Raw genomic sequence first — 24,366 nt, forward strand, 5'->3', positions numbered from 1 at the left:
GCTGTGTTAACTCTTAGCAAAATTTGCCTTCATGAGATATGCAGGATTGCAGCTCCCCATACGACCTTAAGTTTAAAAAACAAAAAACAAACAAAAAAAACCACACCACACCTTGCCCAAATTGATTGCAGTCAGGATGACAACCTTTGAAGCTAGAAAATCTAATGGCACCTCTTATAAGGGTTCCCTATTCAGGACATTTGATACAAGATTTAGTTCCCAGCAGGGAGTTTTCCTCACTGATGTAGAGCTGAGAAGTAAGGCAGCTCTAAGAAATTTTATGTCTGAGTCAGAGGACAATCCGATGCCCATTTGCAGTCTCTAGTGAGCTGGCAATGCCTACCAAATGGCCTTAAGTATGAGGTCTTAGGGCTATATTAAAAAACTTTACTGTAAGAACTCCAAAAAGATATGCTTTGCCCTTGCCTTGAGTAGACTGATCCATGCTAATGACTTAGCACTAGGTCTTCCCCATAGACCAGGCCCTTAAAGATGCCCAGTTTATGGCATACTTTCTCAAGGCTAAAAGGTATGATAAAATAGGTTATTTGGATGTGTTTGTAACTGGTATCTCAAATATCCTATAGCTACATTACTCTGGGCTTGGCTGTGGAATTTGGATTTTGAGACTAAATCCTTCTTGAAGAGAAAGCATATCTGAGCAGTGTTTGCCATCCGAATTGGAGCTGAGAACCTAGACAATGTGAGGCCAACCCAGCTCACTTTGGTTAAGCTGTCCCGGAGAACATTATGAACAGAAATTTACTCATGATTTTGCCCACAGAAGAAAGTGCGTGATCATAGCTGCAGCCTACTGCTCTCCATCTGGAATAAGTCTCCAGGATCTTTGCTGGATCCTGGATGCACACAGGTCCATTGATGGGGATGCAACAAGTGTTGTAAGACATCACCAGTACGTCTTGACTAGGACTGAGTTACAGCTCTTAGAGCCTAAGTGCTCCGAGTCTGATGTAAGTGGTACTGTGAGGGAGACCTGTTCTTTCATTAACCTTGGATGAAACTGCTGCCTAAATGAGAGTCCCTGCTATTGAAGCTGGTTGGTGGAGAAAATTAATCCCATCTCCATTCTGACATACTGTGCCCTTCCCGGTACCCTTCGACAATGGGACAAGGGAAGGGGTGATGATGGCTTCTGTAGGCTGAAGAAGTTAGGAAATTTCTGGAGAGGACCCAGAGGGAATTTCACTCTCAATAGTACACTGGTGTAAGATATCATCGTTCTGATTTGAGACTTAAGAGCCCCGACAGATATGACTAGAAAACAAATATCCTTCTGCCTTGTGGCCACCAGTTTCTGAATCCTATCCTCTGATAGATATCAACTTCTACAGAAATGTACATCTATGACTCCCATAAGTAATATTTACTGCACAGAGTCATTCAACTCTCAATGTTGATAAATCAATGTTACTTCACAATATAATCTTGGCTCTGTGATGGCTGCTCCATGGGCCTTTCCCAGGCTGGGTGCTCCGGTAGTTTTAAAGTGGACCCCTTTTTACCCAAGGAAACTAAGATGTTAAGGGTGCTGTTCAAAGCACAAATCAGAGAGGCAAGTAGGCCAAAAGGTGAAGCATTGTACTGGTAATGCCTATTGCTCGTGAAGTGAAGCTATCCAGTATGGGATACTCAGATGGATGTTCTTCAGCTTAACTGACAACAGAGAAACAAATCCTTTTTGGAAATTGCTACTATGGTGGAATTTACAGTCAATTCTATTCGGATCCACAAGATATCAGGCAACTTCCTCTTCTTCCAGAGCATGCCTCAGTGCTATTAAGAGTAATTCCATGTTCTCAAATGGAGACCCAGACCTATTAGTAATGGATACATCAGCAACATCCATTAGGAGGTTTTTAATCCTAGGACCAACATTCCCATGCCTTGGGACACTGCCAAACACAGATAAAGGCCTCTTTTATTCCACAATCTTCAGCAGCTGTCCAATGCATTTTTGGAAATTTGTCTTTAAACAAGAAGGTATCAGGAACTACAGAAACAGTAACTAACAATCACTTCCTTGTAGTGTTATGCATATGGAGGAAGCTGCCCTACAGCAAGTAGAAAACTAGCGCTCAAGGGGAATTTCTTTATCATCTATTTTAACACAGATTGAAGGCCCCCTAAAATAAGGGATTTAGAGAGGAGGAGAGGCAGGTCATAACAGATCAACTTCCACTCTTCAGTTAATGTTGATCATTTTAGGCAGGTACTTAGAGTGCAAGCTCTTCAAAGCAGAAATTATTCATATGTGTTTACACAGTGCTTAGCACAACTGGGTCCCCAGTCCCAACTGCCATAGTCCAAGACCCCCAGTCTAAATAATAATGGCCTCTTACGAACCAGCCCAACATCCCTGATTATCCAATAATAGTAAGTGCACCCTACACTCCATCTGAGTTTCTATTTTCAGAGAAGAACCAAGCAGTCAGGAGTTACAACAAGAACTGGGCAGATGAGCTAGGGTTGAGCTGGATACGGATAAGACGAAGTTCCAGGGACAGTAGTTTAGGTTGAATATTGTGTGGGTAGGTAGGTAGGGGAAGACCACCATTTCCCCTTCCCCACCTCCTATTTCTGGTTCCAGAGTTCACCATTAGTTGGTCTGCTTTTACACATCAAGGTATTTTGTCCCTGGCTTCCCATTTTGCTCCTCAGCATGACAATGACTGGAAGGTCCCAAACACTTCAGGGACAGTACATACCAAAGTGCTAATGCTCAGAGAAAGATTCTCGCAGACCAGCAGCAAGGAACCAAGCAATGACCTGTGCAGACAAGTATTTTGCAGCACTTACCAGCAGGCCAGAATGCAGAGGCCAGTGAAGAGGATGATGGGAATGGGGTATGAAGCACACAGCAGCCCGTGGTTGTAGAATGCCCGCGATATCTTCTCGCGCAGCTTTTCAGTCAGGGTCATCCTCAGCTGTCGTCATCTAGCTGCCATCCCGGAATGTGTCCTGCAGGTTTCTCAGGTCCACCATGTGCAGCACTTCAGCAAAGGCACCGTATGCAGGATAGGAAGCTGGAAAGGGGAAAGAGAGTGAATCAGAGGAGCAACAGGAGCATTGTCAGCTTGGCTTTACAGCCATCCAGCTGTACATCTCCTTGGGAGCAAGCTGGAAAAACATCTTGTGTTGGGCTTCTGAGCAATAAGTTGTGCCATCAGTCTCCCTGACCACCAGACGAAGACAACAGGGGAGGAGGAGAGCAGGTTGTGCGACATTAGGCACAGCAAGTGAGCAGCCAGTCCTAGGGGCAGAGTGAGATGGGGATGAACAGAGAATAGAATAAAGTTGTCAGTCAGAAGAGGGGGAGCAGAAGGCGAGATGAGATACCAGCTAGAGGGGAAGGTATACAGAAGGGCTGAATGGGAATGGAACTGGGGTGCCTGATGGGTAGGGAGAAGAAGGGGCTGGACAGAGCAACATAACTGAGCTACCATTCAAAAGAGGTGGCAGAATGCCCTATGCTGGCATGCCACTTAGAGGAACGGTATGGGCCTAGTTGTCAGCAATACAAATACCGTCTTAGGAGAAGGGGGGACCACAGAGAAGCACACTGCTGAGCATGCTTGAGGTTGAGCCTCAGTTTGAGCATCCTGGCAGTTAGCGATCCAATCATGGTGATGGGGGGAGGCAGAGGAAGAGACTGGGCCTAGACTTTACAGCTACATACAGTTTCAAGGCAGTTACTTTTGCTGGGAAAAGCAAGCAATGGTTTAATTTGCCAATCAAGCCAGAGTAGACTGTGCAGTAAAATAAAACACAGCTCGAATGCTTGCTATTGGCAAGACATTTTGCCTTGATTGTAGGACAGGATCTAATGCTTTGTTACTGCCTCACAAATGCAGACCTAGAAGCTGCTCCAGGATCAGGCAGTTCAAACTTTTCTATACAAATCTACTAGTATATACAGACATTCAGGAGAATTTAAAAAAATACTTGAAAGTGATGCACAAGCCAGCTTTTTGGAAAGGAACTGAGTTTTTAAAAAGACTTAGTTTGAATCAGCAAGGGATAATAATGAAGACGAGCCAACGAACAGAAGCAGGAAACAGTGGAGGTTACAGAGGGAGCATGAGAGGAAACACCACCTAACAAACATTCTAAATTTAGTCCAATAATATCCCCATAACCTAACCTAACCAAACCACACCCAACCAAACCACCCATGCAAGAGAAAAAATAACACAGGCAGAGTCCAGCAGCAGATTGGGCAGTATCCAGTTTATTGCACTGAATGCAGCATGACCGGTTACCTGTCTTGTGGGCAGGTGATGCATGTGTGCATTCAGTGCAAGCAGCTCATGGTCCTCAGAGACATAGTATGGGCTCTTGAGACCAGAGTGACTGAACTAGAAGAGCTAAGGGAGACAGAAGTACATAGAGGAAACTTTCAGGGATACAGAAGAGCAGTTCCACCCTAGTCTGACAGCCTCTGTGCTGTTAAGGAGAATTAGTATTTTGGGGAAGAAGATCATCAAGCTAGAGCAGAGGGAAACAATCCCATAGTTGGGACCCTTCTTCCAGATGATGTCATGGTATCCTCTCACACTGAGGATACCCCTCCAGGGGAGGGGAACCCAGTTATTAGACTGAGAAAGGCAACAGTAATGGGAGATTCAATTATTAGAAACGAAGTTGGGTTTGTAATGACAGGAAGAATTGCATGGTGAACAGCCTGCCGGGTGCCAAGGTTGCAGATCTCACAAGACATCTAGACTGATTTATGTGCAGTGCTGGGAAGAAGCCGGTGATTGTGGTACATGTAGGCACCAATGACATAGGGAGGGATAGGAGAGAGGTCCTGGAAGCCAAATTTAGGCTGCTAGGTAAGAGATCAAAGACCAGGATCTCCATGGTAGCATTCTCAGAAATGCTTCCAGTTCCAGGTGTAGGGCTACGAAGAAAGGCAGAACTGCAGGGTCTCAATGCGTACATGAGGCAATAGTGTAGGAAGGAGGGCTTTAGATTTATTAGGAACTGGGGCACCTTTTGAGAAAGGAGGAGCACATGAAGGAAGGATGGGCTTCACCTAAACCAAAACGGAACCAGGCTACTGGCATATAAAATTAAAACGGCTATAGAGGAGTTTTTTTAAACTCAGGTCTGGGGGAAAGCTGACAGGAGCTCATGGTTCAGAGGAGACATCCCTTAGGGATGACTTTATTAAAGGGGGAACTCTATATCCTAGTAAAGAGGATACCAAAGCAGTGGTAAATTACAGGCAGGAGATAGTGAGGAACAGTCAGATGTAAAGGAGTACTTTTAAATATTACTAGAGCCCTGGTATTTTACAGCTGTGAAAAATATGTCAAAGACCTTGAAATCTGGTCTCCACCAAGAAATCTGGCACCCAGCCCAGGACTCCTACCCTGTACAGGCCTCCAGCAGCTAGTCTCAGCCAAGGATGGGGAGGGACAAGACTTCCTCTTCCCCAGCAAGGGCCACTCCCAGGGCCAATCAAACCCACTCACAGGAACCTCCCCAGGCTGCCGGAAGCTCCATGGGCAGGTTGCAGCTCCAGCTGTCACCCACCCACACCCCGGGACGGGGAGGCCGCAGCTCCAGCTGTCAGCCCCCACACTGGCGTGGGAGACTGCTGGGAAAACCAGACATGTGGTAACCCACTGCCCATACCCTGCAACCCACATTTCTGCACTACTGCTGGCAGTGGCGATGGCTTTAGAGCTGGGTGCCTGGCCAGCAGCCTTCCTCTCTGGCTGCCCAGCTCCAAAGGCAGAGCTCCTGCCTGCAGCAGGGCGGAAGTAAGAGTGGCAATCCCACAATACCCTAACAACAGCCTTAAGACTCCCCCCTTCGACTGCCTTTTGGATCAGGACCCTCACAGTTCCAACACTGTCTGAAAACGTGAAATTGACTAATTTTGAAACTGCCAGCCATTAAATCGACCAAAATGGACCGTGAATTTGGTAGGGCCCTAAATATAATACATGAAGGCAAGCAACTGAATACTGACAAAATGTACAAGTGCTTATATAAAAATGCTAGAAGTCTAAGTATTAAGATGAGTGCCTGACATTAAATGAGGATAGGACGTAACAGACATCAAGGACACTTGGTGAAATGTGAATACATACTGCAATACCAGGGTACAAAATATATAGGAATGACAGAATCGGTCGTACTGGTGGGGGAGTGACACTATATGTTAAAGAAAGCAGAAAGAAAGAAAAAAATCTTAAATGAATCAAACTGTGCCACAGAATCTCTATGGATAGAAATGCCATGCTTGAACAATAAGATTATAGCAGAGGAATATATTCCCAACCACCTGATAAGATGGTAATAGTAACTGTGAAAAGCAAGGTTAATTAGAGAGGCTAAAAAAGGCAATAATAATGGGAGATTTCAACTATCCTCATATTGACTGCATACATGTCACCCCAGGAAGGAATGCACAGATAAAATTTCCAGACACATTAAATGACTGCTTCTTGGAGCAGCTAGTCCTGGAACCCAGAAAAGGAAAGGCGATTCTTGATTTATTACTAAATGGAACACAGGATCTGGTCCAAGAAGTGAATACGGTTGAACCGTTTGGTAATAGTAACCATGTTTTAATTGAATTAAGATCCTTGTAGTGGAGAAAAAAAAGCCAAAAATACCTATCATAGTAGCATTTAGCTTCATAAAGGGGACCTACACAAAAAAGAGGAAGCTAGTTAAATGGAAATTAAAAGGAACAGTAATGCCCGCAAACTGCATGGAGACGATTTAAAAACACCATAACTCAGGTTCAAACTAAATGCTATTTTTGATTTGGAATTAGGGCTGCCAACTAATCACAGTTAACTCATGCAATTAACTAAAAAAAAAACAACTTACATTAATCACACTTTTAAACAATACTAATTGAAATGTATTAATTTCGGGAAGTTTCTCTTCATTTTCAGATATATCTATTTCAAGGACAGTGCAGAATACAAAATATATAGTGCTCACTTTATACTTTTTATTACAAACATTTTCACTGTAAAAATGATAAAATAGTATTTTCAATTCACCTCATGAGTACTGCAGTGCAATCTCTATCATGAAAGTGCAACTTTCAAATGTAGATTTTTGTGTTACATAACTGCACTCAAAAACAAAACAGTGTAAAACTTTAGAACCTACAAGTCCACTCAATCCAACTTCTTGTTCAGCCAATCATAGATTCATAGATACTAAGGTCAGAAGGGACCATTCTGATCATCTAGTCTGACCTCCTGCAAAGTGCAGGCCACAGAATCTCACCCACCCACTCCTATGAAAAACCTCACCCATGTCTGAGCTATTGAAGTCCTCAAATCATGGTTTAAAGACTTCAAGGAGCAGAGAAGCCTCCCTCAAGTCAACCATGCCCCATGCTACAGAGGAAGGTGAAAAACCTCCAAGGCCTCTCCAATCTGCCCTGGAGGAAAATTCCTTCCCGACCCCAAATATGGCAATCAGCTAACCCCTGAGCATATGGGCAAGATTCACCAGCCACATACTACAGAAAATTCTTTCCAGGGTAACTCAGATCCCATCCATCTAATATCCCATCTCAGGGGATTTGGCCTATTTACCCTGAATATTTAAAGATCAATTACTTACCAAAATCCCATTATCCCATCATACCATCTCCTCCATAAACTTATCAAGTAGAATCTTAAAACCAGATAGATCTTTTGCCCCCACTGCTTCCCTTGGAAGGCTATTCCAAAACTTCACTCCTCTGATGGTTAAAAACCTTCGTCTGATTTCAAGTCTAAACTTCCTGGTGGCCAGTTTATACCCATTTGTTCTTGTGTCCACAGTGGACACAAGAACAAATGGGTATAGTCCTCAATCACTAAGAGAAACAAATTTGTTAACATTTATGGAAGCTAATGCTGCCCACTTCTTAATTACAATGTCACCTGAAAGTGAGAACAGGCATTTGCATGGCACTGTTGTAGCCAGCGTCGCAAGATATTTACGTGCCAGATGTGCTAAAGATTCATATGCCTCTTGAAGCTTCATTCATAGTTCCAGAGGATATGCTTCCATGCTGATGACGCTCATTAAAAAAAAAACAACACATTAATTACATTTGTGACTGGACTCCTTGGAAGAGAATTGTACATCTCCTGCTCTGTTTTACCCGCATTCTCCCATATATTTCATGTTATAGCAGTCTCGGATGATGACCCAGCATATGTTGTTCGTTTTAAGAATGCTTTCCCTGCAAATCTGACAAAATGCAAAGAAGATAGCAATGTGAAATTTCTAAAGATAGCTACAGCACTCGACCCAAGATTTAAGAACCTGAAGTGCCTTCCAAAATCTGAGAGGGATGAGGTGTGGAGCATGCTTTCAGAAGTCTTAAAAGAGCAATACTGATGCAGAAACGACAGAACCCAAATCACCAAAAAAGAAAAATCAATCTTCTGTTGGTGGCATCTGACTCAGATGATGAAAATGAACATGTGTCGGACCGCACTGCTTTGGATCATTATCGTGCAGAAATTGTCGTCAGCATGGATGCATGACCACTGGAATGATAGTTGAAGTATCAAGGGACGTAAGAATCGTTAGCGTAAGAATCTTTAGTGCATCTGGCATGCAAATATCTTGCGACGCCAGCTACAACAGTGCCACGCAAATGCCTGTTCTCACTTTCAGATGACATTATAAACAAGAAGCAGGCAGCATTATCTTCTGCAAATGTAAACAAATTTGTTTGTCTGAGCGACTGGCTGAACAAGAAGTAGGACTGATTGGATTTGTAGGCTCTAAACTAAAGTTTTAGATTGTTTTATTTTTGAATGCAGGGTACATTGTACATAATTCTATATTTGTAAGTTCAACTTTCATGATAAAGAGATTGCACAACAGTACTTGTATTAGGTGAACTGAAAAATACTTTTTTACAGTGCAAATATTTGTAATAAAAAATAAAGTGAACACTGAACACTATTCTGTGTTGTAATTGAAATCAATATATTTGAAAATGTAGAAAACATCCACAAATATTTAAATAAATGGTATTTGATTATTGTTTAACAGTGCGTTTTATTTTTTTAAAATCGCTTGACAACCCTATTTGGAATATACAAGACCAAAAAAATGCCATCATGTCTAAAAAACAGAGTAAATGAGGTAGTTAGAGGGAAAAGGGCATCCTTTAAAAATTGGAAGTCAAATCCTACTGAAGAAAATAGAAAGGAGCATAAACTCTGGCAAGTCAAGTGTCAAAGTATAAGAAGGCAGATCAAGAAAGTATTTGAAGAGCAGCTAGCTAAAGACACAAAAACTAACAGCAAAACTATGTAGTACTTCAGAAGCAGGAAACCTGTCAAACAATCAAGGTGTCCTTGTGGCACCTTAGAGACTAACAAATTTATTTGGGCATAAGCTTTCGTGGGCCCACTTCATCAGATGCATGGAGTGAAAAATAAGGGTGGATATGATAGAGATCTAAGATCATAAATGGTACAGAGAAAATTGAATGAGGAAGTGTTATTTACCCCTTTGCATAACAAAGAACCAAAGAAATTCATAGGCAGCAGGTTTAAAACAAAAGAAAGTACTTCATACAATGCACATTCAACCTTTAGAACCAGAGGATGTTATGAAAGCCAGAAGTACAATTGGGTTCAAAAACAAATTAAGAGAAATGCATGGAGGATAGGCCCATCAATGGCTATTAGCCAAGATTGTCAGGGATGCAAACCCATACTCCAGATGTGCCTAAACCACTGACTACCAGAAGCTGGGACTGGAGGACAGGGGATGGATCATTCAGTGTTGCCCTGTTCTGTTTATTCCTTCTGAATGAACATCTTGCACAGGCCACTGTGCTAAATGGACCATTGCTCTGACCCAGTATGGCCATTCTTATGTTCCAAGACCCTGAGCAAAACCAGTATAAAGCACATGGTATAGAACAGAGGTGGGCAAAATATAGCCCGTGGGCTGCATCCGGCCCACCAGCCGTTTTGGGGATCCGGTCCTCGAGCTCCCGCTGGGGAACAAGGTCTAGAGCTTGTCCCGCTCCAGCCCAGAGCACCCTCCTACACCACAAACCCCACATCCCCAGCTGGCCTCACCCCGGAGCCCGCACCCGCAGCCCTCGCACCCTAACCCCATTTTCATGAGCATTCATGGCCAGCCATACAATTTCCATATTCATATGTGGCCCTCGGGCCAAAAAGTTTGCCCACCCTGCTACAGAACAAGCAGCTAAAAAATGAGACATTTAGATGTAAATATTTTCCACAATTCACAGAAAGCAAAGGTTACCCACAAGTTGTGTGTTGGAAAGATGAAATGTGCAATTTGCAGAAAGCATGAGATGTTTCCTTGATAAGGGCAATCTTCTTGTAAATGGGCAAAAACTTCTTTATTCAGGACCATACTGCTGCTCATGTCAAATTCAGGGAAGCAGAAAGTGTGTCACTTTGTCCACAAGAAGTGCCCATTATTGGCTGCTCTATCAAGTCCAGCTGGAGGTGACCCAAAGTTGACCACCTTGTTTTAAACCAGTTAGAGAGCTGTTAAACTGGACTTCATCTTGAGATTTTGAAACACTGCAACTTGCACGACAAATATGGCCTTAGTCTCAGATCAAACTCTATTTAACACCCACAGAGGGAAACTTTACAGAGATAAATTGCAGAGTCAGGAAAGTTTCTCAGAAATGCATATAAAATCTTGGTTTGATGAATCTTTGTTAACAGATCGACTTTTACTGGTCTATAGCTCAGCCAAGAGACTGTGTATGTCAGGTTTGTGCAAGATGGTTAACCTTTCATTCTCTTTGCTGACGCAGTAGGCTGGAATCTGGATGGTATTACATAGGGAATAAGGGAAGAGTTAACAGTTGTGGGGGATTCTCTCAGCAGAGAGTTTTCAAATTTGCCTGAGTTTAGTGCAGCAATAAATACAGGCTGCTCAAATATTGGGCAGGCCAAGTGTAAACCTCAAGATACTGTGCACTGAAGCCAGCACAACCTTCAGCTTGCTATTTGAGATCTCAAAAAAAACCTCTAAATGTTTGAATTGAGAATAGTGAATTTCAAGATCTCAAAAGGCAACAGCATATTCAAGCCCTCATTAATACACTGGAGTGAACAGTGAGCTTATTCAGAAATAGCCACCATGTATGCTGGGTATTTAGTCAGGCCAGATCACAGAAAACAATTATTAAAAAACATCAGTTGGAACATAGGCCAGAAACTGAATCAGAACTGATGCAGCCAGAGTTAGAGAAATTGTTTAGGACATTAAGACAGGTAAGTTCGTGGACACATTATATCCCACAATGGACTAAATCACAGTTGAGACTCTCACTTTTCAAGGAGAGGTTCTCTTGATGGCTGAGGATTTGCAAGAACTAGAAAGCATTATGTTGGAATTCACAAGAATGAAAGATATCGCTGACCTAAAACTTACTTTTATGGATGACAAAATTGAAAAGATAAATGTTTCTCAATCTTTAAAGGCAAAGCTGTAGAAAAAAGTTAAACCTATACCCTTGAGGCTGCCAGTGAACCTTCTGCAACAAACATTTACCCAGTGTCAACAGTGACTCCACAAAATGGTCTAATTATAAAAAGATTTGACTGCATGACCCAGGTCTCTCCAGGATTCAGGAGAGCCTGCTGCCCAAGTCCTTGGTTGGGTGTACAGAAACAAAAAGGTGATTTTATTTGGCTGGCAGCTGCTTGTTCCCAACCAAAGTCACCAGCAGCAAATCAAGAGAATGACAGTCCTGGCCTACCTTCCCTCAGGGAAGCTCTGACAGGCAGCTGACACTTAGGGTATGTTTACACTACAAAATTAGGTTGAATTTATAGAAGTCGATTTTTAGAAAGCGATTTTATATAGTTCTGGGTGCAGGAACAGCTCGCAGGGTGAGAGCTGGAAGTCTGGTCTCCTTCCCTTGACCAAATGAGCTGTGCTCTTTCCTTTTAATCCCTCCCTCCAAGCCTGACACCTACTGCAGGTGTCTAGGGGGGCCCTGACTGAGCCCACTGTAGGTCATTAACCCTTTCCTGGCCAGTATGGGATATGCATACCCTATCGAAGACTCTGCTCCATTATGGCAAGGTATAAGTCACTCTGATAAGCCAGTTAAGCAGATACAGCGTGATGAGAAAGAGGAATATGCCCCATGACAGTGATTGCCTTAATCAAATATAAATCCCATCAAATTCCTAACAAGAGACAGGGAACATGGATATTTAACAAAGCTTTTAACCACCATAAATAAATTCCATATTGCTTGGCTAAAAGGCTACTCGGGTAATAACTGCCTAAAAGTTTTTGAAAGGCAAACAGCAAAGAGGGAAAGTAGTTGTTTAGGCTTGCTCAAGGAGGTCTAACTAAGAGTAATTGAATAAAATCCAGCACTAGACAGTATAGTCTCAACAGGAGGGAAAAGCTTCCCGACAGTCAGACCTAAGGTCACCTCTGCCTTTCTGCTCTTACACGCACTCTGGCTAAACCTGCCATTTGTGATAGGAATTGCATAGTTTTAACTGCTTTGAGAACCCAGCGCAGTACAACAACACAGCTGTGAGATGTGAGCCGAGCCCATGTTACAGCAAACACTCATCAACTTACTCAGCATTGGAGCAGCCTGATTTTGGTAGCTTCTTTTTTCTGACAAGGTGACAACTGAGAATCCACTATCATTACAGTATTGACCCTGAGAAACCAAGCACAGTCAAAGCAATATGCAAACCTGTTTAAGTTACTGTTGTCAGTTTAAAACTGAGCTCCCAATACTAACCTTCCTACAAAAGAGACCAAACATCATTATCCCAAACAGGGAGTCAACTAGGTCATTTATCCACTATACCTGTACACCCACTACTGCCTGTTTGTTTTGGCAAATCTGTGCAAACAGAAGCCAAAGTTTACTGAAGAACAGTTGCACTCTCACCCTTTGAGAAGGGCTGCCACTTAATTTCCCTTTGGCTTCTCAGCCTGCTGCTTTCTGGGGACAGCTGGCATTTTTGGCATGTTAATCAGACATCTAGAACTAGTCTCCTAGTACTTGATGCAGGAAAAGAAAGTTTATTTCCCAAAGCTCAAGCATCTGCTGCTTTCCTTACATTCTATTACGCCAAAGATGTAGAGTCAGTCATTGTATCTGATTGGCACGGGATGTCTAACAGGCACTGGCTCGCTGTATCACTGACCTGTTGAATCCCACATGGCTTAGAACAAACACCTCAGTGTTTTTCAGCCAAGAGAGAAGCAACTTAGGAGCACTGAGCATATCCTACTTAAGTTATAGAACATCTTGCTCACAGAAGTTACTTTTTTTGGACTAAAATTAACTTCTATCAGTAACTTTTGTTACTAACATTAATAGTATTCTGTTGGGAGGGAGCATTTTCTAAACAGCAGAGCACCAGCTGGTGGTCAGAAGACCTGAGCTTTACTTTCATCTCCACCAGATTCATTTCATGACCTTGAGTAAGTCATGTAATTTCACTGTGTCTTTGCTTTCTCTGCTTGTTACATTCAGGTAATACTGTCCTCACAGAAAGAAACCTACATTTGTTAATTCTTGAAAATGTGAAGTCTTCAGACAGTAGGGGCTAGAGAAGTTCTTTACAGTAAACACCAGCCCAGCAACCAGTAGTCTGTCTTGAAAAAAATACAGGACACTAGCTAAAGATAGGGGGGTGGGGGCGTTTTTTTTTTTGGTCAGTCTCACTCTGCTCCAATTCTTGAAAGTGTTAGGAGCACATGCATTAGAACTATCAGTGTGCAGACTGTTGCATCAGTTCACATTCACAAACTATAATGGCTAGACTTCTTTAAAAGACCCCACAAGCTTTGAGTCTGAAATTATTGTTGACTTAGAACCCACTTATTCAGAGAACGTTTCCTACTCTCCACTAACAAAAGGATTTGTCAAGTCTTGCATAACCACCCAATGAAAGCTTACATGGAAATAGAAAGGCCATTAAAGAATTCTTTCATAAGCTCATAACACAGTATTTTGCATTTCTGGAACACCTTGCATCCAAGGATCTCACTGCACTTTCCAGAGACATGTAATGAAACTACCACCATCCCCATGTGAGGTACTCCTTCCATTTTACTAATGGTAAAAAATGGAGGTACACTGAAGTTAAACGTGTCCTAGAATAGGGGATCCCACACTGTGGTATGTGAACCACCATACATAAGCTTCATGCTCCATCCATTCACTTCACAGCAGTTTTGTGTTTTGTTTTTTAAATCAGTGATGACTGGGACCCACAGCCCTAGCACACAAAGCATGTAACAGAGCCAGGAACAGAAGCCAGATTTGGGCTTTTTAAGCACCTCGAGATCTTCAGATAAAAAGGTGCTTAAACAATAACTCTGTACATCTTTTATCCATTCCTTTCTTAAGCACAGAGCATTATTACTGTTAGAGGATTACAAAAATTCCAGTACCTGCCTCAAGTGTGATTTAAATTAAGATGCTTTTCTCTCGGTAAAAAGAAAAGGAGTACTTGTGGAACCTGAGAGACTAACAAATTTATTTGAGCATGAGCTTTCGTGAGCTACAGCTCACTTCATCGGATGCATGCAGTGGAAAATACAGTAGGGGGATTTTATATACACAGAGAACATGAAACAGTGGGTGTTACCATACACACTGTAATGAGAGTGATCAGGTAAGATGAGCTATTACCAGCAGGAGAGAAAAAAACCCTTTTGTAGTGATAATCAAGGTAAGCCAATTCTCAGTGCAATTCCAATGCTTTATTAACTACCAATCCTTACACCCAGCAAACAATAATTAATGTAACAACCTAAGAGCCCTGAGGGTGGGATGACGGTTATCGGTACCTGTAAGCTGCCTAAGGACAGACCCGCATTATATTTTCCCACCCAGCTATTAAGAAATTATGGCGCAACAACACTACATTACCACTATTGCTTGAGAAACATTTCTCAAAGCAGTCTTGCTACACAGTCTATCAAAAGACATTGTGCTGCATCTGTGGCCTCACCACAAAGTGCCAGTCCAATGCTGCAACAGCTTCACAGAAGAGGAGAATTCAGGTTATAACCAGTTCATGCTACAAAATAGGATGGAAGAAGATTCAAAGAAACTGGAGCCAGAAACTACATTGTTTCCTCAGCCTGGTCTCCCCTCTCCCAGGTACAGTAAGAGATGGCAATAGCACTTCTGAACCACTGCAGCACTGCAAGCCACATCACCTGAAGGGAAGCAAAGCTTGCCTGCAAAACTGTAAGCAAATTTTACACTGGTGAACTGCGCTCTTTGGACAGCTGTGGAGATAGGACTCTTCCATTCACCAACAGGCAGTAGCAGGGCTAGCTTCCCCACTAGTGTGCCTCACTCATAAGGATGGACCTTCCCTCGGGAAGAGAGCTGAACTTCTGTAGGACATTCTGCTACTGGTTTCCCTAGGGAGAGCACCTTTCAATCAGCTCTGCCATCTAGTACGCCTACTGAAGTCTCCTGGGCTGTCAAGGGAGCACAGTTCACTAACGTAAGATTTAGTTTACCACAAAAGTTTGAGATGGAAAGTGGTGGTTCCTATCCCATGACTTTTCATCCCTTCCTTCCATATGCAGGAAGTGAAATATGGCCAGAGCAATAGGATGAGAGCTACTGGATAGTTGGTCTTGTGCAGGTTGCTGGAGACCCGATGACATCACAATGCCTAAGCATGAAGTCATTACACATCATAAATGCTTACAAGATTATATTAAAAAGGAGCTTTCCCACTGGCTGACAAGCAGTATCTAACACTACAGAGTACCTCAAGAAAGACGAGGTCATAGAAGTCTCATGTGGATGCAGTGAAATCATTTCTTGCTGTTCTCCCATAATGCAATATGGGCAGAAAGAACAGCCAGCACTCGCACTCCATTCACCCCAGGGCCCAACCTCTCTTCCAGATGATCATGACCTGTTCTTACACTTCTGTGGTCAGGTAATCACCCCATTAAGTTACATTCTACTGTATACTGCTGCTGCTACTAGTAAGCAAAAGAACTTTGTCAGTATACACAAGCTGCCTAAGGACAGCCCTTTCATTACATGTCCCCCACTCCCTTCCCTGTGCCCTTTTCCATACTGGAGCAGTATACCAGACACTATTTCCTCATTCATCTCTTTTCTAAAAACACTATGGCTTGCCCTGACTATCCAAGCTGGCAGTAGCTCATTCTCTTGCATTACCCATCTATCAGGAACTGTCACTCAGACAAGAGTCACTTTCCTCTCTTTAAAGCCCTTTTACAGGAGTTTAATGTTAGAAAGCATGTTGAGAAACAATGGGCCAAATTCAGTATGCAATGGAAATGGAGCTGAACCTGGTCCATTTGATTGAAGAAAACCTATCCAGATCAGTTGTATGCTACCATACTGTGTCTTAGGGGATCTGGTAATGCCACTGTGAAATAAATGCTACAACAGCATAATTGAGTTACGCAAAAATTTCTGTGGGAAACTGATGGCTTTCATCTCCAGCCAACTAATTCAAACTCAGACTAAGTCAACAGTGGCCAAAATAGCTCCTACATGTGAAAGCATCTCTGTGTTGGTATGAACAGCCTATGGAGAGGAGAGAGATCAGGGAATTGGTAACGGGACCCTGACCCCCTGGGTGACCAGTGACAAATAGTTCATATGTCCATTGATTGTTCAGGGACCAATATGAAATGAATCTTGGGATTTCAGATCAATTCCTCGTATATGTGTCCACACTACAAAAATCTACCATCAGAGCTGACACCTTCATTTTGGCAGTATCAGGAGAGGCAAAGCAGACTTATCACCAGAGGTTGGTCCGTCCGTGGCTGGGTTGAGACTTGGAGTGGGAAAACTTGCACTGCCACTGCATGCATTGTACATGTTCTGAAGACACAGGATACAGCCTAGAGGGATGTCACTTGGGCAATTTTTATCAGTGTGACAGACATGGCAATACCCTGCAATATTCTTGGGAGACCTAACTGAATTCAGATTAAGAATCTTTGGGGTCAATTGTATTAAATGAATGGTTTATGTATTGTTGTGGGCTGGAATTGTATGTAATCTCTCAAGGGGGGGGAGATTTGACAAATACAAGACCTGGGGTTACAAGGACTATACTGAACAATCTGCCAGAAAAGAATGGACTTTCAGAACAAAAAACGTTAAGTGGTTTATCTGGGGAATAACTAGGAGGAGGTGAATGCAAATTCCCCACCTCCATTTATGCAGAAACCGAGTCTTTGGAAGCTATGCTCTGAGGATAGGGCCATTGTCTGCTGACATTATGAGGCCAAGACGAAACTCAAGCTACATAAAGGAAAGACTGGACTATTCATGGTTGGTCTGGTTCTGAATCTGAGACAATAACGAACTTGTAACCCAGCTGTAGGTTGTGAAGGACCGACAACAATCAGAGCCTGATGGGGAATTGGAGTGACCTCTGATAAGCTTTTTAGTATGCACATGGGTTCTTTTCTTGATTCTAATACATCATCTCTGTAATGCATTCACCTTAAGAAGAATTGTGCTTGCTTAGAAAGAGGGGTATAGTAACTTGTAACTGCTGGCAATACACTGTTCATAACCCTCTGGAGAGAAAGCAAAGCACAGATGCTGGCCTTTTGGGCAGTCTGGTTGCTGGACATATCACAACATAGGCAGGGGAATTGTTCAGTCTAGACAAACCCCAGTCAGGAACGTAAGAGCAGCCATACTGGGTCAGACCAAAGGTCCATCTAGGCCAGTATCCTGTCTCTGACAGTGGCCAATGCCAGGTGCCCCAGAGGGAATGAACAGAACAGGGAATCATCAATCATTCCCTGTCGCCCATTCTCAGCTTCAGGCAAACAGGCTAGGGACACCATTCCTGCCCATCCTGGCTAACAGTCATTAATGGATCTATCCTCCATGAACTTACCTAGTTCTTTTTTGAACCCCGTTATCGTATTGGCCTTCACAACATCCTCTGGCAAAGAGTTCCACAGAGTGAGGGAGAGAGTTGAGAGTCTCTGCTCAAGAGAGACGAGAGCTGGGAGCCAGAAACCTTCAATTAGGTGCCCCTGGTGGACCGTGGGGGGGGGGGAATACTGGTGCAGTTGCCCTGAACTGTGACAATCAACAGTTAAAAATAAGCCTAACTGAAGCTAGTTGTAGCGTACAAAGTTTAATGAAGAGTATGCAACAGTGACAGACCCTTCATACTGAAAAAGGTTGTCTGTACTTAGACCGCTTAGCAGCACAGCTGCAGTGCTTCAGTGTAGACACTGACTACACTCTCATCACTGCAGTTAATCCAACTCCCCAAGAGGTAGTAGCAAAGCTAATGGAGGAATTCTTCCATTGATCTAGCATTGTCGACACTGGAGGGTTGGTCAACTTAACTATGTCACTCAAGGGTGTGGACTTTTCACACCCCTAAGCAACGTAACTGAGCCAACCTAACTTTTTAGTGTAGACCTGGCCCAAGTCTTGCACTGTAAAATACCTCTCTCCCATTTCCACATACTTTATGTAAATCATCAGGCTTGCAACACTTCCCAAGCACAGAAGAGGAACAGGCTATTTCTTTTGGCCATAAACCCACCCAATTGAAAAAAGCCATGACTAGACAGACCAACACCGAAGCGTGGCTCAGCAGGCAAAGGAGTACACCCCGTTACCCTGCGGCATTTCAGATTTCTGATGTGGCTTGTACACTCTTGATAATCCCAAGAGTAAAGCTAGCCAAACCAGACAGTGGCTGAAAGTTTCCAAGTTCTTGTAATGTCAGATTGACCAGGGAAGCGAGAGATTCCCAGATTACCCAAAGGATTTCTCCCTGAGGGAGGTAACTGTTGCTGGATGACTCTTCTGCACACATATACCACTCCTCCTCACTGAGCAGCAGCATTATATATTCTGCACTTCTTCCTTTCACCCTGAAAATCATTTTACAGACTCCATATATAAAAGACATCCCTTCACCACTGAAATGCAGCCGCCCTGGGCATGGATGGGTGCAGTAAGGTACACTGGCGCACCATGAACTCAGTAGTAGAGGTGGAGGGTATATTTTACTAAAGACATGGGGGAGAAAAAACACCGTGATTTTTTTTTTTTAAACCAACACTGTTTTAAGGTCCCACGTGAAAGAGCCACACGCAGCAAGCTTCACAGAACTCTGATTATCTATGTCAGAAGGAAGACAAGGTGAATCAACCCTGCTGGGATTTGATTCCAAGGATTCCAGACAGCCTACGCATTTCAAACCTGATGCTTTGGTCACTAAACTTTCCCCTCTGAACAAATCCTTGAACACAAGGTTGAGCCAGTTTAGCAGGACACTAACAGATAAAAAAAAAGTTGAACCTAAATTAAGTTTTCAAAAAACTTCATTGTAACTAACTTTTCCATAATGTCACAAAAAAACTGAAGAATAATTTAAGTATTCCTCTGCAGTCTTAGCAACACATACCAGAAGACTGGGCAAGTATGACAGTGAAAATAAGTACTATATATTCATTGTTCAAGCTTCGAGAAAAGCAGTTAATTTTTTTAAAGTACTCATTTCACTTAATCTTACTGTTTTTAGAAACATAGCTAGATGATTCTGCCTTAAATATGATTTTTAACTTGCCAACATCTATTTAAAACACCTAGTATGGGGATACGAGATTGGGGTTGGAGTTCATCCAACAGTGGTGAATAGACACATCATGCTACACTGCTGACTATTAGAATCCCCACTGGAGTGTAAAATGTATCCTAAATACATTCACAGTCTGCACATACTGTAGAGCAAGTAGACAGAGACCCGACATCCCCCTTCTACTTCGCATGATGGAAACACATGCTTCCATTAGGACCAGCCCTCAGCTTAGAAGCAGCATATGCTGGGACCTTTGCTGCGTAGTTGCGTATGTAAGCTCTGGCTGCATACTATTTCAGAAAAAGGAGGGACTCACCAAAAAAAAATGCAGATCTGTACAGGTTGTTCCACTTCTCTCCCCCTTTGCCCACTATGAAGCAAAAAAAGCTGGCTAGCATTCCCGTACAATGCAGCTCTGAAGGTTAAACAGGGCACATGGACGGTCCGAGGGAATTCACCTTCCTAATGGTGCATTCACTTGCAGTGTATTTACCAGACCGATAACCTTCCCAGCAGCGTCCATCCCCAGAGATCAGCAGGGAATTGACTACAGAATAACTTCTACTTTCAAAGTCATTTCAAAACAAGAGACGATAACTGGACTGATCCTGTTTGGGGCTGGATGAAACATCCCATTCCAAAACTGTGCTGTCACATGGGAATCACAGGTTCAGTAACAGGTGCCGAAAGCTCAGTTTCCAGCCAAAGCAGGCTAGATAGACAGCCATTACAAGACAGAGGGCATTCCTTACATGGCAGAATGAGACATGCATCTCTACATACTGTACAGACACAAACTTGCTGTCATGATAAGATTGCATAGGAGGACACCACAGTCCTGTGCTGTGCCCCCAGAAACACACAGCATCTGCAAGTGGCACTTCTAGCACCAGGGTCTATCATCTGAACTCGTCTTCACTGAGCAGCCAAGGATCTCTGAAGTCTCTTGGCAGCATTCTCTGCAGAGGTGGCTGCTGTACAAGTTACCTGACACTCAGAACATGCAAGAGTTCACAAAGAAGATGGAGATGAAAATGAATTCCACCACAGTCTGCTACCAACTACAAGAGACACAGGAGGTCTCTGGGCCCTAGATCAGGTACACACCAGGGAGCAGGTGCCTCAGGCCCAAGGCCAGCATTCTATACAAGCAGCCACTGCACAAGTTGCTTAGCTGATCCGTCACCTGGAGCTGCTAGACATTATAGCCTCTCTTCCCCCACTTACCAAAGCAGATCCATGGAAGAGCACTGACAGCAGCTGCAGTAGGAGCTCTCCTCTCCCAGCCTGAAAGATGCTCCAAAAGCAGCAACAATAAGAGAGAGGGGAAATGAAAGAAGAACCCATGGGACCCAACCTTCCAATCACCCAATAAAAAAAAAAGTCTCCTGTCTGAACTGACATTTTGACATCTGCTCCAACGCGGGCTGGTGGGTGGGAAGTGGAGCCATTTCTCTAAAGAGAGGTTCAGAGATGAAAAAAATCAAGAATGTGCTCAGGACATTAATCACCCTTCATGAGCCTGCTAGACAGTCAGCTTCATAACACCACGCTGCTGTTCTCTGCTTCTATTCCCATGGCGAGAACAGCATGCTTTGTGCAGTGCAGACACACAAAGGCCAAGTGAAACAGAACGTTTCCTGTGGGAAAATCACAACCCAAGCACTGGCCCTTTGGGGGCTGGTGTCTTGTGTGGGTGAATACTGACTCAGCTCTTTGGACATTTTGGAGCCTTGCTTCTGAATCTGTTCTGTGCAGAGAATCTAAAATTCATTTCAGGTTCCATTCCCACCTACCCCCAGAAAACAACATCAGCCAAGTGATCAACTCAGTAACTAGGTTTGAACTGGGCCCCTTCCCATGCTCTCATCATATGATACACACATCACAACTACTGGAACCAGACCACGTATTTCCAATCCAAAACATATCACTATCTGTGGACCACAGTGTCAATCAAGCCAGGTCCCTAGCCCCCTATCGCACTGCACATCAAATTAAGGCTCTAACTGTTAGAGTCTTGAAGATAAGAACAGCAAGCTGCTCCTACCTATATATCTGACCTGGTAGTCTTTCATGTGGTTCACCAAGAAACAGCAACCATTTTCAACAAACATCAGCTACTTCTTGCTTATCCTTTTCCCACCATGCCTCCACAGCTTTTCCCACCATGCCTCTTGGGCTTCGAATTGCTCCCCAAGCCACTTCCCTCAGCTCATTCAAATCCCTCTAAAAAAATATTCACACCTTCATGGCAGAAGTGAGTTTAAGAAACAAAAAATTAAGGAAAAAGAAAAGGAGTACTTGTGGCACCTTAGAGACTAACAAACTTATTTGAGCACAAGCTTTCGTGAGCTACAGCTCACTTCATTGGATGCATCCGATGAAGTGAGCTGTAGCTCATGAAAGTTTATGCTCAGATAAGTTTGTTAGCCTCTAAGGTGCCACAAGTACTCCTTTTCTTTTTGCGAATACAGACTAACACGGCTGCTACTCTGAAAAAAATTAAGGGACCATACCATTAAGATGTATACATGTCTCAGTGCGTAGTCACTCTTGGTGCCACCCTTTTCTATCCTCTCCCCTCAGCTATAACACTCAGTCAAGTCTTGGGATGTATTAGACTGCAAGCTGTTTGAAGTATGGACCATGGCTTTGCTTGTTTTGAAAGGCACCTACCACATCTTGGGGTGCTGAGAAATAATGATCAGTATCAAAATAGCCAGCATTTCAGAACACAAGCAAGTAAAGTAAGCTGGCCTCACACAGGCTTTAAAAAAAGAGAATGGACCTGCTGAAACAAGCAACCCTTGATCTTACAAAGAGGCTGAATGATCTCAGTAACAACCTAAAGTGCCGATTCCTTTACAGTAGCACAAGACACAAGCACCAGCCCTCATTTTTGGGACATCCCGTGGTCCTCTACTCCACAACAGAAGAGCATTAAGTTTAAATTTGTCCAGGACAAATGAGTTAAGTATAGTAATTACACTGGTTCTCATTTGCCAGAATGTCCCTCTGTACTTTCAGTTGGACTAGGTGTTCTTTGCTTCTTGTCATAAAATGGCATATAATGCTGTTCTGACTGGTATGGATGACATGAACACACATTTGGGCATACCCTGAAATCCAGCTATTCTGGATGAAAGGCAGTAAAGAAATGGAAGGATCAGTTGAAAGAGACATCAACATTGTTTACAAATTTACTTCTCATTTTGGATTTAGCCAGAGGGAGATTAATAGAACCTCTATCCACATCATATGAAATAGAAGACTTATTTTTCCAGCATTGCTCCCTTTTCTACAAAGCTACTACTTTAGACCACTTCTGAGCAAATGCTTGTCCAGGTTAGCAGCCCTCTATTCTTCCTACAACCACATTTAACAGGAAGAAAAAATGATGTAGAATGGTACCTTTCTTACTGGAGATAATTTTTTCCAGCATGGCTTGCTGGAATCATAGCCATTTACAACACTGTCAAATTTTTATTACTGAATAAAAAAAAAAAATCTGTACAGCAAGTACAGATATGGGAGTGCATGCTGGAATTTATCCTGCCTCATACATAAAATTATCAGCTAAATTCTAACTACAAAATCTTAGTTATGTAAAGCAAAACCCAGTATGCTTTAGAGAAATCTTGACTTTTACGCAGGATTAAGCCAGGTGTTGAAATCATAGCAAGAGAAGAAATGGGGAACCCCAAAGCGTTGCGCTTCAGATGCTTCCAGAAAGCAAAGTGAACATGGAGAGAAGTTCAATGGCTTGGTATAGAGAAGAGATGCAGACCATCACATTTTACTGAAGGACTCAACAGAAAGAGCTATGTATCAGTTTAGTGTAGAACCTGCCCTCTGCACAGTCCCACAAGGACATGCCTCTTCAATAAGTGTGTTAAGTGATTCTCAATGTCATCAAGCCCTTCAGAAAACAGTCCCATTGCTCTGTTTGTTAAGGGATTTTTTTCATCAAACAGGATTTCTACTGAGCCATTCTGTAGTAGTTTGCCAACATTCATTGTATCAGTCCACACCAGGTTGACAGCCTCTTCCACCGTTTATGTCCTGAAGCTAGCCATGCTTGGTAGTACAGGCTACTAAGAGGCAGTTTTAGCCAAGTCCATTTCTCTCCACTATCACCATCGCAGAAGCAGAACTTGCCTAGGACTGCCATAGCTAATAGCCTTACTCAGAAATTTAAGGTTTATTGACACAAATATCAGCTCTACTTACCAGATCCCAACTGGCCTATCGCCATCATCACATAACACTGGGTCTCATTTCCTTCATTAGGGGGCACCATCTGCATGGGCAGACCTGGACATTACTTGAAGGGACTCTGTACTTAGACGCCATGCAGAAGGTAAAACATGGGGAACTGGTTTTGTTCACGGATTCTGCAGTTATGAAGTTATGGGGAGATCTTCACCAACCACCTAACGGAAGCTGTATAATGTCTGATCATGTCACTACTCATGGAATAATCAGCCTCCTCTTGTTTATCAATGTGGCTGCTTCACAGCAAATGGCTAGGGAATGCACCTGCCCTATAAGAATCAAAAGGATGATGCAACAACCATATGCAATTACATCTTCTGCACTCTGAAATGCAGCATACTGAGAACCTATAAGCGATAAGGAGCAAGGTCTACCACTGCCCTCTGCAACTGATCATGGAGGAGAACAGACCCACCTGATACTCAGCAGGTACCTGCTCGGTGCT

The 24,366-nt window shown here is 43.0% G+C and overlaps 1 protein-coding gene across 14 annotated transcripts in view; it reads right to left on the minus strand.

Annotated features, from left to right (window-relative positions):
* Positions 1–24,366, minus strand: part of LOC119851297 (SREBF chaperone) — a 111,553-nt gene that overhangs the window by 77,759 nt on the left and 9,428 nt on the right. For 12 of the 14 annotated variants that reach the window (XM_038390928.2, XM_038390923.2, XM_043509794.1 and 9 more), the window contains one exon: positions 2,818–3,044. In XM_038390928.2, the coding sequence (XP_038246856.1) occupies positions 2,818–2,939 (122 nt within the window). In that variant the 5' untranslated portion in view covers positions 2,940–3,044. Of the gene's footprint in view, positions 1–2,817; positions 3,048–11,699; positions 11,707–20,870; positions 20,946–22,197; positions 22,210–24,366 lie in introns of those variants that run through there. The other 2 variants (XM_043509800.1, XM_043509797.1) reach the window with 2 other exon arrangements.

The sequence above is a fragment of the Dermochelys coriacea genome, chromosome 2 (assembly GCF_009764565.3).
Source record: "Dermochelys coriacea isolate rDerCor1 chromosome 2, rDerCor1.pri.v4, whole genome shotgun sequence".
NCBI lineage: Eukaryota > Metazoa > Chordata > Testudines > Dermochelyidae > Dermochelys > Dermochelys coriacea.